The sequence below is a fragment of the Sapajus apella genome, unplaced genomic scaffold (assembly GCF_009761245.1).
Source record: "Sapajus apella isolate SASKATOON/1434 unplaced genomic scaffold, GSC_monkey_1.0 scaffold285, whole genome shotgun sequence".
NCBI lineage: Eukaryota > Metazoa > Chordata > Mammalia > Primates > Cebidae > Sapajus > Sapajus apella.
Window position 1 is genome coordinate 143,081 of NW_022437225.1, and position 14,627 is coordinate 157,707.

The 14,627-nt window shown below is 42.0% G+C and overlaps 1 protein-coding gene and 1 pseudogene across 1 annotated transcript in view; both read left to right on the forward strand.

The window, feature by feature from the left end:
* Positions 1 to 1,515: 1,515 nt before the first annotated feature.
* On the forward strand, positions 1,516 to 2,534 carry LOC116545543 (annotated as a pseudogene).
* Positions 2,535 to 2,593: 59 nt separating this feature from the next.
* LOC116545542 (ankyrin repeat domain-containing protein 18A-like) overlaps positions 2,594 to 14,627 on the forward strand; it is a gene marked incomplete at its 3' end in the record, with an annotated part of 44,122 nt that continues 32,088 nt past the window's right edge. Inside the window, exons 1-3 of the mRNA XM_032272090.1 lie at positions 2,594 to 2,849; positions 13,571 to 13,685; positions 13,836 to 14,009. Of these exons, the coding sequence (XP_032127981.1) occupies positions 2,647 to 2,849; positions 13,571 to 13,685; positions 13,836 to 14,009 (492 nt within the window). The remainder of the gene's footprint in view (positions 2,850 to 13,570; positions 13,686 to 13,835; positions 14,010 to 14,627) is intronic.

Sequence of the window (14,627 nt, forward strand, 5' to 3'; positions counted from 1 at the left end):
CTGGAGAGGATGTGGAGAAATAGGAACACTTTTACACTGTTGGTGGGAGTGTAAATTAGTTCAACCATTGTGGAAGACAGTGTGGCGATTCCTCAAGGACCTAGAAATAGAAATTCCATTTGACCCAGCAATTCCATTACTGGGTATATATCCAAAGGATTATAAATCATTCTACTATAAGGACACATGCACAAGAATGTTCATTGCAGCACTGTTTACAACAGCAAAGACCTGGAACCAACCCAAATGCCCATCGATGACAGACTGGACAGGGAAAATGTGGCACATATACACCATGGAATATTATGCAGCCATCAAAAATGATGAGTTCGTGTCCTTTGTAGGGACAGGGATGAACCTGGAAACCATCATTCTCAGCAAACTGACACAAGAGCAGAAAATCAAACACCACATGGTCTCACTCATAGGTGGGTGTTGAACAATGAGAACACATGGACACAGGGAGGGGAGCACTACACACTGGAGCCTGTTGGGGGGAAATGAGAGAGGGACAGTGGGGGTTGGGGAGTTGGGGAGAGAGAGCATGGGGAGAAATGCCAGATATAGGTGAAGGGGAGGAAGGCAGCAAATCACACTGCCATTTGTGTACCTATGCAACAATCTTCCATGTTCTTCACATGTACCCCAAAACCTAAAATGCAATAAAAAAATTTAAAAAAATTAAAAATGAGTATATAAATTTCCTCATATTTGTGAATATTCCAGTTTTCATATTTTTATTTATGTCATTTCTTCCATTGTGGTTTTAAATTATATTTTGTATGATTTCAAACTTTCAAAAATAATTAGGACATATTTAGGGGATGAAAATACGGCCTATCCTAGAGAACGTTCCAAATCTACTTGAAAAGAATATCTATTCTGCTGTTTTTGGGTGGACTGTTCTGCGTATGTGTATTATCTCTAAATGGCTTGTACTGTTGTAAGCCTATTTCTCATGAAGCTTCTGTCTGGTTTTTCTATCTATTAATTTAAATGAGGTATTGTAGTGTCCAACTATTACTATAAACTGGGTTTATCCTTTCAATCCCGTTAATTTCTTCAGCTTTACTCAGGTATAATAGAGAAATAAAAATTGTACATATTCAACGTGCACAGTGTGATGTGTTTATATTTATCCCCACATTCTAAAGTAATTACCAAAATGAAGTCAATTAACATGTTAAAAACCTCACTTAATAGCTTTCTTTTTGTGTGCATGCATGGCATAACAAAACTCAACTCCAGGCCAGGCGTGGAGGAGCACGCCTGTAATCCCAGCACTTTGGGAGGCCGAAGCGGGTGGATCATGAGGTCAGGAGATCCAGACCATACTGGCTAACATGGTGAAATCCCCTCTCTACTAAAAATACAAAAAATTAGCCGGGCATGGTGGCACACGCCTGTAATCCCAGCTATTCAGGAGGCTGAGGCAGGAGAATCGCTTGAATTTGGGAGGCGGAGGTTGCAGTGAGCCGAGATCGTATTCCAGCCTGGGCGACAGCGAGACTCCGTCTCCAAAAAAAGAAAAAGAAAAGAGAAAAAAGAAAAGTAAAGAAAAACCTCAACTCCATCCCCGATGACTGCAGTGCTCCAGCTGCTCCAGGCTCCAGCAGAGGAGGAGCGGGGCGGGTGGCACCATCGGGGGGGCCCTCCGGCCTGGTGCGCACGCATTCCGGAGGCCACACCGACCTTGCTCCGCCGCCTGGGCCGCCCAAGCTGCAGTCGCCCTGTGTGTGCAGGCAGCAGCCACCTGGCAACTCGCGAGCTCGCGGGCGCTCCCAGCATCGCAGAACCAGAGCCAGGTGTCCCGGGGGCTGAGGCCCAGCCAGGCATTCTGCCAGGTGGGCGGCTGCACCAGGGCGAGAGCCGAGAATCTGCCGCTCAACCCCATCCCGGGTGACTGCCGAGTGCCCATGCAGCGCCCTGATCTCCGTGCGGTGGAGGAGTGGGGCGGGACGCACGGCCTGAGGTCCTTCAGGCTGGGCGCGCTGGCCATCCCGAGGCCGCGCAGGCCATGCCCCTCCAGCCCGCCAGGGCGCCCAAGCTGCAGCCGCCCTCTGAGTGCAGGCAGCCGCCTCCAGGCAACCCCCGAGCCCGCCCACTTCCAACATCTCAACCGGGGCCAGATGTGCCAGTGGCCGTGGCCAAGCCAGGCGGTCTGCCCGGCGGCGGCTGCACCGAGGCGGGAACCGGCCTTCAGCCCCATCCCGGGTACCTGAGGCTAACCCCTGCCAGCTGCCCCGAGGAGCCGGCGGGAGTTACGGCAGGCGAGCCCTCGGCCGGGTGGGCTCACGGGAAGTCTCGCGAGCCCAGGAGAACCCGCAAGCCAGCGGCGCCTGCGCCCGAGCTGCCTCCGCCCCCTATCGCCGCGCGGGCTTGGGAGAAGCTTCTGGGGTCCCGCGCGCTGAGCCGTAGGCGCGCGCCTCACGGCTTCACCGGTTCACTCGGTCTGAGAGATCGGAGGCTGCGGGTGTCGCTGCTGAAGGCTGTGGTGGACCGGGCTGGATAGCGGATTCTGAGCTACATCGCGGGTTTGGGGGTGGATTTGGGGCTGGATCGCGGATTTGGGGCTGGGTGGGGGTGGAAAGGCCACGAGAGCCCCGGCGGCAGGAGCGGGTGGTGGGCGGCTGAGAAGTCACCACCATGAGGAAGCTCTTCAGCTTCGGGAGACGCCTGGGCGAGGCGCTCCTGCGCTCCAGCGACGAGTACGCGGGTCCCGGGTACCACATCCGGGACGGGGAACTGCGGAAAATCCACAGGGCGGCCATCAAGGGCGACGCCGCGGAGGTGGAGCGCTGCCTGAGGCGCCGGAGCCGGGACGTGGACGCCCGCGACAGGAAGGGCAGGTAGCGGGGCTCAGCCCGGGGTGGGAGGGGGTCCCCAGGCCCGGCTACCCCGCAGCCCCGCAGTCCCTGGGGCGGGGGCCTTGGAGGACGCCGGGCTCCCTTGGAGCAGCGGAGCCAAACGGAGCCTCAGCTGCTTTCCATCGCTGGCGATTCCCCTCCTGTAGCACTTGGTGGAGGAAATTCGAGGGATTTAACTCACAAAGTTAAGCATATACACGTTTAAAACATGGTGTCATATACGTTATAGGGAAGTGGCTAATGGGAAATCATTCTCATGCCAAAAATACCATGAGTTATTTTCAGTAGGCGAAAAGTTCTCAGATGAAAACCCTGTGTCCTTTTACACCTGAATCCACTTATGTAGACAGGTTCTTTACTGGGGCTTCTTAGAGGGAAACTTGGAAGTGGGAGATGGGTTCCTTGGTTGGGAAGACTCCGTTTTCTCAAAATGTGAGCTCTTCCTATGTTTATCAGTTTTACAAAAACCAAATGGAAATATCAAAGTTTTATCACTTTTACATGACACCTGCTGTCTATTTAAAATTTTTAATTTTTTCTAATGGAGTGAAATGACTTGCTCCTCTAGATATTTAGAATTTTTTTATAATGGAGTGAAATGACTTGCTCCTCTAGATATTTAAAAATTTTTTTATAGTGGAGTGAAATGACTTGCTCCTCTAGATATCAAAATGTGCTATGAATTCCCACAATTAATTATTTACTAACGGCTGAAAAGACAGATGAGTACATGGAACAGAATAGGAAATCCAGAAACACTGAAATATATGTAAGATATATATGTAGGGATTGATAATGGTAACATTTCAGATGAGTAGGAAAGGATGAGTTATTAATAAAATGCCTGCTGTGTGAAGAAAACTAATGACATTTTATGTCACAAAAATGAGTTCCTGATGGAATACAGATTGAAACTTTTACATATGCAAAATGAGAAGAGCACCAGAAGAAAATGCACATGCTTATTTATGAAGGTACATTTTACATTGACAAAGGCCTTCCTAAGAATGACCTCACAAGCAGGCATTCTGAAGGTTGATTTAGCAAACTAAAAATTAAAAACCCCCTGCGTATCAGAAAAAAATTAACAAAAGATAACTTACTTGAAAAGTATTTATTATATGCATATTTTTACTAATCAGATGAAAAGTGTATCTTCATCCCACAGGGAATTTATTTTTTATTATATATATTACTGATTATAACAAATTGTATATATTATTAACATGTTTGATATATATTAGTTGTATATATGTGTGTGTCTCCATATAGACGTCTCTCTCTCTCTATATATATATATAGAGAGAGATGTCTATATATATATGGGGACACACACACACACACACACACACACACACAGATTAAAAAGCCCATCTTTATTTTACAGGGAATTCTTTCAAATCAAATCCACAAGAAAAGAACTCTAAAAATGAGCAAAGTACTGTTTTGCAGATCCATGTTACTTATGTACATAGGAAAAAATCCTTAGTTTTTCTCATAAGAGTATTTAAGTTAAAGAGGAATGAGACTGTTTTCTATCCTCAATGTTTGTGAGAATAAAGAGCAGTGGTACTTAGAGTGCTTCTTAAAGTTTAAGTTGCTGATGACTTTTCAAGTAGATCATTTGGTGGTAATTACCACATTTAAAAAATGTATCTGTCCTTTACCCATCAATTCCATTACGTTCAAATACCTTTAGGCAATAGAGGTACATGCACTTTGTTTTTCTCAGCATTTATGTTAACAAGAACCCGTAGATGTCTATGTGACCATTGAACGTGGCAATAGGTATAGAAGTATGTTGATGCGTGAAGATGTATTTTGTCATAGCCAGTGAGGAAAAAAAATCAGTTTGCTTGCACATACACACAAACATACTATGGTCTTTTGTTAGCCAACACTATGTACAAAATAGGATGAAATTTGTAATTTCTGAGCATTTGTATTTTAAGTAAAGTTTTTTTTTTTCCTTTTTCCTATCTATGATTTCTGCAGTGGGCATTTATAAAACTTCTAGTAAAAATTTATTATTAATGGAATAATCCTTGGAAGAGAGAAATATTAATCTTATACAGATAAAAATAATTTCTCACTGTCGTTTATTATCATTATTGTGTGGGTTGTTACCTTCTTGAACGTTTAGCTTCTTTAGAAGTAAAAAGGGAATGTTTTTTAATCTGTGTTGCAGATTTTGTTAGGTATATATTTCATTATGTACGTGTTTTTCTTATGCATAGATTCATTACATATATGCAAACAATGATTAATGATTTGATTTTAATTATAGTCTTATAATAATGACAAATAGCAAATATAGGCCAGGCATGGTGGCTTACGCCTGTAATCCCAGCACTTTAGGAGGCCGAGGTGGGCAGATCATGAGGTCAGGAGATCGAGCCTCATCCTGGCTAACAGGGTGAAACCCAGTCTCTACCTAAAAAGAAAAAAAAAAAAAATGAGCCAGGCATGATGACAGACATCTGTAATCCTAGCTACTCAGGAAGCTGAGGTAGGAGAATCACTTGAACCCAGGAGGCAGAGGTTGCAGTGAGCCAAGATCTCACCATTGCACTCCAGCCTGGGCAACAGAACAAGACTCCATCTCAAAACAAAACAACAACAACAAAAAACAGAAATAGCAAATATAATCACTATCACAAAAATATTGGTTTATAGAAGTCATATTTGAAAATATTGAACTCCCCGACTGTATCCATTCTTTCTTTTTTTTTTTTTTTTTCCCATTTATTGATCAGACGTAACCGGAATACCTGCTATGTAGCAGACATATTGTACTATCTCTCAGGACCCTTCTGTACTTAAAAACTTCATGTTTACCTGCTCTGCCTGAGCAAGATGAGAGATTTAAAATGGGAATATTAGGACTTAATGTCATTGAAGCTTTTCCTCACACCTTTCAAACAAAAGCATTTCTGAAGGTAGAAAACAGTAAAAGATAACTTTTAACTGCCCTTTTGAAAACTTATCAGTCTTAAATGCTAATATTAATCATTGGAAATCCTGATTTGCGTATGTTCTATAAATCTGAGTGTTGACTAAAATGAGCCATACCTATTCATTTCAATAATGAGTTTCCTTTGGCTTCACGTTTCTCAAAAAATCAAAGTAAGAAGTAATTTGTTTTAAAAAAATACGTTGTTATTTCAGTGCTTTTTCTCCATGGTACTTTTAAGAACTAAAAGGTGGTTAGGTACCAATTAGATGCCTAGAACTGCCCTAGACCTGCTTTGTATAACATAATCTACTTAATGTCAGGCATCATGGATTGTGTTTTCTATATTTTCTATTCTAATGAGATAATTTTTAAAATGCTACCAATTATGGTTATAAAAAATAAATGCCATTCCAATGTCAGATGTGTTAAGATGTGACCTTTTTTTTGCTTTTTTTTTTTTTTCAATTGTACTTTAGGTTCTGGGGTACATGGGTAGATCATGCAGGATTGTTGCATAGGTACACACATGGCAATGTGGCTTGCAGCCTCTATCCCTCCGTCACTTACATCTGGCATTTCTCCTCATGTTATCCGTCCCTGACCTCCCTACCCCCCACCACCGCTGTCCCTCCCTTGGCCCCCACCAACAGACCCCAGTGTGTGATACTTCCTTCACTGTGTCCTTGTGTTCTCATTATTCAACACCCACCTATGAGTGAGAACATGCGGTGTTTGGTTTCTGTTCTTGTGTCAGTTTGCTGAGAATGATGGTTTCCAGATTCACCCATGTCCCTACAAAGGGCATGAACTCATCATTTCTTATGGCTGCATAATATTCCATGGTGTATATGTGCCACATTTTCCTTGTCCAGTCTATCGTCAGTGGGCATTTGGGTTGGTTCCAGGTCTTTGCTCTTGTAAAGAGTGCCGCTATGAACATACACGTGCATGTGTCCTTATGAAAGAATGATTCATAATCCTTTGGGTATATACCCAGCAACGGGATTGCTGGGTCAAATGGAATTTCTATTTCTAGGTCCTTCAGGAAGTCCCACACTATATTCTACAATGGTTGAACTAGTTTATACTCCCACTAACAGTGTAAAAGTGTTCCTATTTCTCCACATCCTTTCCAGCATCTGTTGTCTCCAGATTTTTTAATGATCACCATTCTAACTGGCGTGAGGTGGTATCTCATTGTGGTTTTGATTTGTATTTCTCTAATAATCAGCGATGATGAGCATTTTTTCATGTTTGTTGTCTGATATATGTCTTCTTTTCAAAAGTGTCTGTTCATACCCTTCGCCCACTTTTTGATGGGTTTTTTTCTTGTAAATCTGTTTTAGTTGTTTGTAGATTCTAGATATTAATCCTTTGTCAGATGGATAGATTGCAAAATATTTTCCCCATTCTTTTGGTTGCTGGTTCACTCTAATGATTGTTTCTTTTGCTGTACAGAAGCTCTGGAGTTTAATTAGGTCCCATTTGTCTATTTTGGCTTTTGTTGCCAATGCTTTTGGTGTTTTAAGCCACGAAGTCCTTGCCTATTCCTATGTCCTGAATGGTTTTGCCTAGGTTTTCTTCTAGGGTTTTTATGGTGTTACGTTTTATGTTTAAGTCTTTAATTCATCTCGAGTTAACTTTAGTGTAAGGTGTCTGGAACAGGTTCAGTTTCTGCTTTCTGCACACTGCTAGCCAGTTTTCCCAACATCATTTATTAAACATTTCTCCATTGCTTGTTTTTGTCAGGTTTGTCAAAGGTCAGATGGTTGTAGATGTGTGGCGTTGCCTCCGAGGCCTCTGTTCTGTTCCATTGGTCTATATCTGTTTTGGTACCAGTACCATGCTGTTTTGATTACTGTAGCTTTGTAGTATAGTTTGAAATGAGGTAGCGTGATGCCTCCAGCTTTGTTCTTTTTGCTTAGGATTGTCTTGGCTATGTGGGCTCTCTTTTGGTTCCATATGAAGTTTAAAGTGGTTTTTTCCAGTCTGTGAAGAAGGTCATTGGTAGCTTGATGGGAATAGCATTGAATCTATAAATTACTTTGGGCAGTATGGCCATTTTCACAATAATGATTCTTCCTAACCATGAGCATGGAATGTTTCTCCATTTGTTTGTGTACTCTTTTATTTCTTTGAGCAGTGGTTTGTAGTTTTCCTTGTGCCCTTTGTTAGTTGTATTCCTAGGTATTTTATTCTCTTTGTAGCAATTCTGAATGGGAGTTTTCTCATGATTTGCCTCTCTGTTAGTCTGTTATTGGCTTATAGAAACGCTTGTGATTTCTGCACATTGATTTTGTATCCTGAGACTTTGCTGAAGTTGCTTATCAGTTTAAGGACATTTTAGGCTGAGATGATAGGGCCTTCTAAATATACAAACATGTCATCTGCAAATAGAGCCAATTTGGCTTCCTCTTTACCTATTTGAATACCCTTTATTTTTTTTTCTTGCCTAATTGCTCTGGCTAGAACTTCCAATACTATATTGAATAGGAGTGGTGACAGAGGGCATCCTTGTCTATTGCTGGATTTCAAAGGGAATGCTTCCAGATTTTGCCCATTCAGTATGATATTGGCTGTAGGTTTGTCATAAATAGCTTTTATTATTTTGAGATATCTTCCTTCGATACCTAGTTTATTGAGAGTTTTTAGCATAAAGTGCTGTTGGATTTTGTCAAAGGCCTTCTCTGCATCTATTGAGATAATCATGTGGCTTTTGTCTTTGGTTCTGTTTATGTGGTGGATTACGTTTATGGACTTGTGTATGTTGAGCCAGGCTTGCATCCCCAGAGTGAAGCCTGTTTGATCATGTTGGATATGCTTTTTGATGTGCTGTTGCAATCGGTTTGTTAGTATTTTATTGAAGATTTTTGCATCTGTGTTCATCATGGATATTGGCCTGAAGTTTTCCTTTTTTGTTGAACCTCTGCTGGGTTTTGGTATCAGGATGATGTTGGTCTCATAAAATGATTTGGGAAGGATTCCCTCCTTTTGTTTTGTTTGGAATAGTTTCAGAAGGAATGGTACCAGCTCCTCTTTGTACATCTGATAGAATTCAGCCGTGAACCCGTCTGGACCTGGACATTTTTTGGTTGGTCGGCTATTAATTGCTGCCTCAACTTCACCCCTTATTGGTCTGTTCAAGGTTTCAGCGTCTTCCTGGATTAGGCTTGAGAGGGTGGAAGTGTCTAGGAATTTATCAATTTCTTCCAGGTTTACTGGTTTATGTGCATAGAGTTGTCTGTAGTAGTCTCTGATTGTAATTTGTATTTCTGTGGAGTCAATGGTGATATCCCCTTTATTGTTTTTTATTGCATCTATTTGATTCTACTCCCTATTCTTCTTTTTATTAATCTGGCTAGTGCTCTATTTTGTTGATCTTTTCAAAAAACCAGCTCCTGGATTGATTGATGTTTTTGAAGGATTTTTTGTGTCTCTGTCTCCTTCAGTTCTGCTCTGATCTTAGTTATTTCTTGTCTTCTGCTAGCTTTTCAGGTTTTTTTTGATCTTGCTCCTCTAGCTCTTTCAATTTCGATGATATGGTGTCGATTTTAGATCTTTCCTGGCTTTTCTGGTGGGCATTATTGCTATAAATTTCCCTCTAGACACTGCTTTAAATGTGTCCCAGAGATTCTGGTATGTTGTGCCTTTGTTCTCGTTGGTTTCAAAGAACATCTTTATTTCTGCCCTCATTTCATTGTTTATCCAGTTGACATTCAGGAGCCAGTTGTTCAGTTTCCATGAGGTTGTGTGGTTGTGAGTTAGTTTCTTAATTCTGAGTTCTAATTTGGATGTACTGTGGTCTGAGAGACTGTTTTTTATAATTTCTGTTCTTTTGCATTTGCCGAGGAGTGATTTACTACCCAATCATGTGGTCAATTTTAGAGTAGGTGCCATGCAGTGCTGAGAAGAATGTATATTCTGTGGATTTAGGGTGGAGATTTCTGTAGATGTCTATTAGGTCCACTTGGTCCACATCTGAGTTCAAGTCCTGGATACCTTGTTAATTTTCTGTCTCATTGACCTGTCTAGTATTGACAGTGGAGTGTTAAAGTCTCCCACTATTATTGTGTGGGAGTCTTTCTGTTTGTAGGTCTTTAAGAACTTGCTTTATGAACCTGGGTGCTCCTGTCTTGGGTGTGTATATATTTAGGATGGTTAGCTCTTCTTGATGCATTGATCCTTTTACCATTATGTAATGCCCTTTGTCTCTTTTGATCTTTGTTAGTTTAAAGTCCATTTTATCAGAGACTAGGATTGAGACTCCTGGTTTTTTTTGCTGTCTATTTGCTTCATAAATTTTCCTCCATCCCTTTATTTTTAGCCTATGCGTATCCTTGTATGTGAGATGGGTTTCCTGAATACAGCACACCGACGGGTTTTGGCTTTTTATCCAATTTGCCAGTCTGTGTCTTTTGATTGGGGCATTAAGTCTATTTACATTTAAGGTTAATATTGTTATGTGTGAATTTGATCCTGCCATTTTGATGCTAGCTGGTTGTTTTGTCCATTAGTTGAAACATTTTCTTTATTGTGTTTATGGTCTTTACTATGTGGTACATTTTTGGAGTGGCTCAAACTGGCTGTTCCTTTCCTTGTTTAGTGCTTCTTTTAGGAGCTCTTGTAAGGCAGGCCTTGTGGTGATGAAATCTCTCAGCAATTGCTTGTCCATAAAGGATTTTCTTTCTCCTTCACTTATGAAGCTTAGTTTGGCTGGATATGAAATTCTCGGTTGAAAGCTCTTTAAGGATATTGAATATTGGCCCCGACTCTCTTCTGGCTTGTAGGGTTTCTGTTAAGAGATGTGCTGTGAGTCTCATGGGCTTCCGTTTGTGGATAACCCGACCTTTCTCTCTTGCTGCCCTTAGCATTTTTTCCTTCATTTCAACCCTGGTGAATGTGATGTTTATGCGCCTTGGGGTTGTTGTTCTTGAGGGATATCTTTGTGGTGGTCTCTGTATTTCCTGTACTTGAATGTTGGACTGCCTTGCTAGGTTGGGGAAGTTCTCGTGGATAATATCCTGAAGAGTGTTTTCCAGCTTGGATTCATTCCCTCCGTCACATTGAGGTACACCTATCAAACGTAGATTAGGTCTTTTCACATAATCCCATATTTCTTGGAGGCTTTGCTTATTTCTTTTCACTCTTTTTTCTCTATTAATGCCTTCTCATTTTATTTCATTGAGTTGATCTTCAGTCTCTGGTATCCTTTCTTCTGCATGGTCAATTCAGCTATTCAAACTTGTGTATGCTTCACGAAGTTCTTGTGCCGTGTTTTTCAGCTCCATCAAGTCATTTATATTCTTCTCTAAGCTGTTTATCCTAGTTAGCATCACACCTAACCTTTTTTCTAGGTTCTTAGTTTTTTTGCATTGGGTTAGAACATGTTCTTTTAGCTCTGAGAAGTTTATTATTACCCACCTTCTGAAGCCTGTTTCTGTCAATTCATCTGGTTCATTCTCCATCCATCTTTGATCCCTAGCTGGTGAGGGGTTGTGATCTTTTGGAGGAGGAGAGGTGATTTGGTTTTTGGTGTTTTCATCCTTTTTGTGCTGGTTTCTTCCCATCTTAGTGGTTTTATCTACCTGTGGTCTTTGTAGTTAGTGACTTTCAAATGGGGTCTCTGAGTGGATGTCCTTTTTGTTGATGTTGAAGCTATTTCTTTTTGCTTCTTAGTTTTCCTCTAACAGTCAGGCTCCTCTGCTGCAGGACCGCTGGAGGTCCACTCCAGACACTACTCACCTGGGGATTGCCTGCAGGGGCTGCAGAACAGCAAGGGTTGCAGGTTTCTTCCTCTGCTATCCTTGTCCAAGAATGGTACCCATCAGATGTCGGCCTGATCTCCCCTTTATGAGGTGTCTCTTTGGGTATACAGGGGTCGGGGAGCTGCTTGAGGAGACAGTCAGTCCCTTATAGGAGCTCAGGTGCTGTGCTGGGAGCTCCGCTGTTGCATGCAGAGCTACTGGGCAGGTACCTTAAAGTCTGCTGCAGCTGAACTCATAACCACCTCTTTTCCTCGGTGCTCTGTGCTAGGAAGGTTGGCTTTATTTATAAGTCCCTGTCATGTTGCTGCCTTTTTTTTATAGATGCCCTGTCTCACACGGAGTAGTCTAGTCATAGTCTGCCAGGAGAGGAGTTGCTGAGCTGCTGCAAGCTCTGCCCTGCTGCTTTGTGAACTGCCTCAGTAGTGGCGGACTGCCTTGATAGTGGGGGATGCCCTTTCCCCCACTGAGTTGGATGGTCCTGCGTCCAGCTGTGCTTGCTGTGAAATGCTTATTCCAGAGCATTTCAGACTGCTGTTTTGTGGGGGTGGTACCCACCGAGCCATATTCCCTGATTCCCTGTCTTAGCCCCCTCCCTTTCAGTTGAATGGACAGCTCCGTCTCCCAGGTGTAGGCCAAAAAGGCAGCCCAGACTTTGTAAGTTTCTGTGCGCCAACATGGCACCATCTGAAACCGCCGTGCTTAAAACTTGTGGTGCTTTTCTGCCCGGGAATCTCCTGGTCTGTGGGCAGTGAAAATTGGTTTGGAAATGCAGTGAGCAGTGACCCTCTGCACCGCCCTCACTGGAAACTGCACTCTGGAGCTGTTCCTATTCGGCCATCTTGGATTGTGACCTAATCTTTAAATCATCCTGCAAAATAGGATTAATTCTATCATTTTACTTAATTAAAATGTTTTTGATAAGTAGTAGTAATAGTAATAACTATGACATCCAGCTGGATGCAGTGGCCCATAGCTGTCATTCCAGAGCATTGGAAGGCTAAGGTGGGAGGTTCCCTTGATGCCAGGAGTTTGAGACCAGCCTTGACAACAAAGTGAAATTCCTACTCTCTAAAAAGTTTTTTTCAAAATTAGCTGAGTATGCTGGAGCACTTCTGTGGTCCCAGCTACTCAGGAGTCTGAGACAGGAGGATCGCTTGAGCCTAGGAGCTCCAGGCTGCAGTGAGGTATAAATACAACGTTGCACTCCAGCCTGGGAAACAGAGTGACACCCTGTCTCAAAAAACAAGAGTCTAACAATTATTGAGTTGTTGCTTGTTCTAGAAATGGTTCTAAATATCTTACATAGATTCTTATTTAAACATCACAGTGGTGTCCTGTGAGCTGGCTGCTATTGTCATCTTTATTTTATTTTTATTTTTATTTATTTATTTATTTTGAGACAGAGTCTTGCTCTGTCGCCAGGCTGGAGTGCAATGGTGCAATCTCGGCTCACTGCAACCTCTGCCTCCCAGGTTCAAGCAATTCTTCTGCCTCGGCCACCCAAGTAACTGGGACTGCAGGCGTGTGCCACCATGCCCAGCTAATTTTTGTATTTTAGTAGAGCCGGGTTTCACCATGTTGGCCAGGATGGTCTCAATCTCTTGACCTCGTGATCTGCCCACCTCGGCCTCCCAAAGTGCTGGGATTATAAGCGTGAGCCACCACACCTGGCCTATTTTAATGAGGAGATTGAGGTACAGAAAGGCTAAGCAATAGCTGGTATAAGTGACAGAATTCAAAGTAGAACTCAAGCCCTAGTTGAACTGAATCCAAAGACCAAGCTCATTCTATCCAAATAGGCTGCTGTTTCATCAAGGTAATGAGCATTAAGGGCTAATAAATACTGTACTTTCTTCAAAAGAAAATTATTTGTTTTGAAGGCCGAGGAATAACATACTATTCAGTGTTTACAATGACATGAATCATTGTAGGTTTTGAGATATTGCACTATAATTTCCTGAAAACTCCTCTTACTCTCACAGGACTCCTCTGCATTTGGCCTGTGCATATGGCCGTGTGGAAGTGGTCACTCTGTTGGTGAGCAGAAAGTGCCAGATTGATATCAATGACAGACTAAGCAGGACCCCTTTAATGAAGGTATATAGTAGTCAACTCTTTCAACATGGAATGGATTTGATAAATAAAATGGATTTATCTCATTCACATATAACTAGTGGGTGAAACCTATGGAATATGTATTTTGAATTCTTAGAATTTACAGTCTAATTTTTTATCTAACACTGATAGGCTGTGCATGGTCAGGAGGAGGCTTGTTCCATTATTCTGCTGGAACATGGCGCCAATCCAAACATTCAAGATGTCTACGGCAACACTGCTCTTCATTATGCTGCATCTAACAGCGTGACTTCACTGGCAGAAAAACTGCTCTCCTACCAGGCAAATATTGAAGCAATAAACAAGGTACAGGTCAATCAACTTTCTTTTCAAAATAATTGTTTTAATATTGACATAGGTAAGGGTCAATTTTTCGTGTTTGGAAGCTGAAGCATTCCTTGAATGAAAATATTTTGAAATAACTTAATTGTCTAAGACTTTACTTTAAATATTGATACTTTTAAAGAAGAATTAGAGGGTACAGCTTTTTTAGTGCACTTATGGGAAATCTTTGTGAATTTGTTCAAGGTAGAACTTTTTCTTTTCCAAAATTTGTTTTCCTACCCCAGGGTTGTTTTTTCTAATTAGTGTTAAAACACACACACACACACACACACACACACACACAGGAAAAAAAATCTACCCTGGAAATAGGTTTTATCTTAACACTCAAAGAAAACTAAAGCAACTTACAATAAATGGAAATCTTGCTGCTGATGCCAATTTTCTTTAAAAGACTGATGTATCTTTCAGTGGCAAGGCTTAAGAGGGAAAAATGGGAAGGGAAAAGGAGAGCAATCAGATAATATGCAGGCCACGTGGAAATTAGGTAATGAGAGAAAAATGCAAAGAAGAGGTTTTGTTTTTTATTTGGTTGTTTTTCCAGCTTATGTATTAAGACAAAGTGCTCTTCAGCTTTGGGGT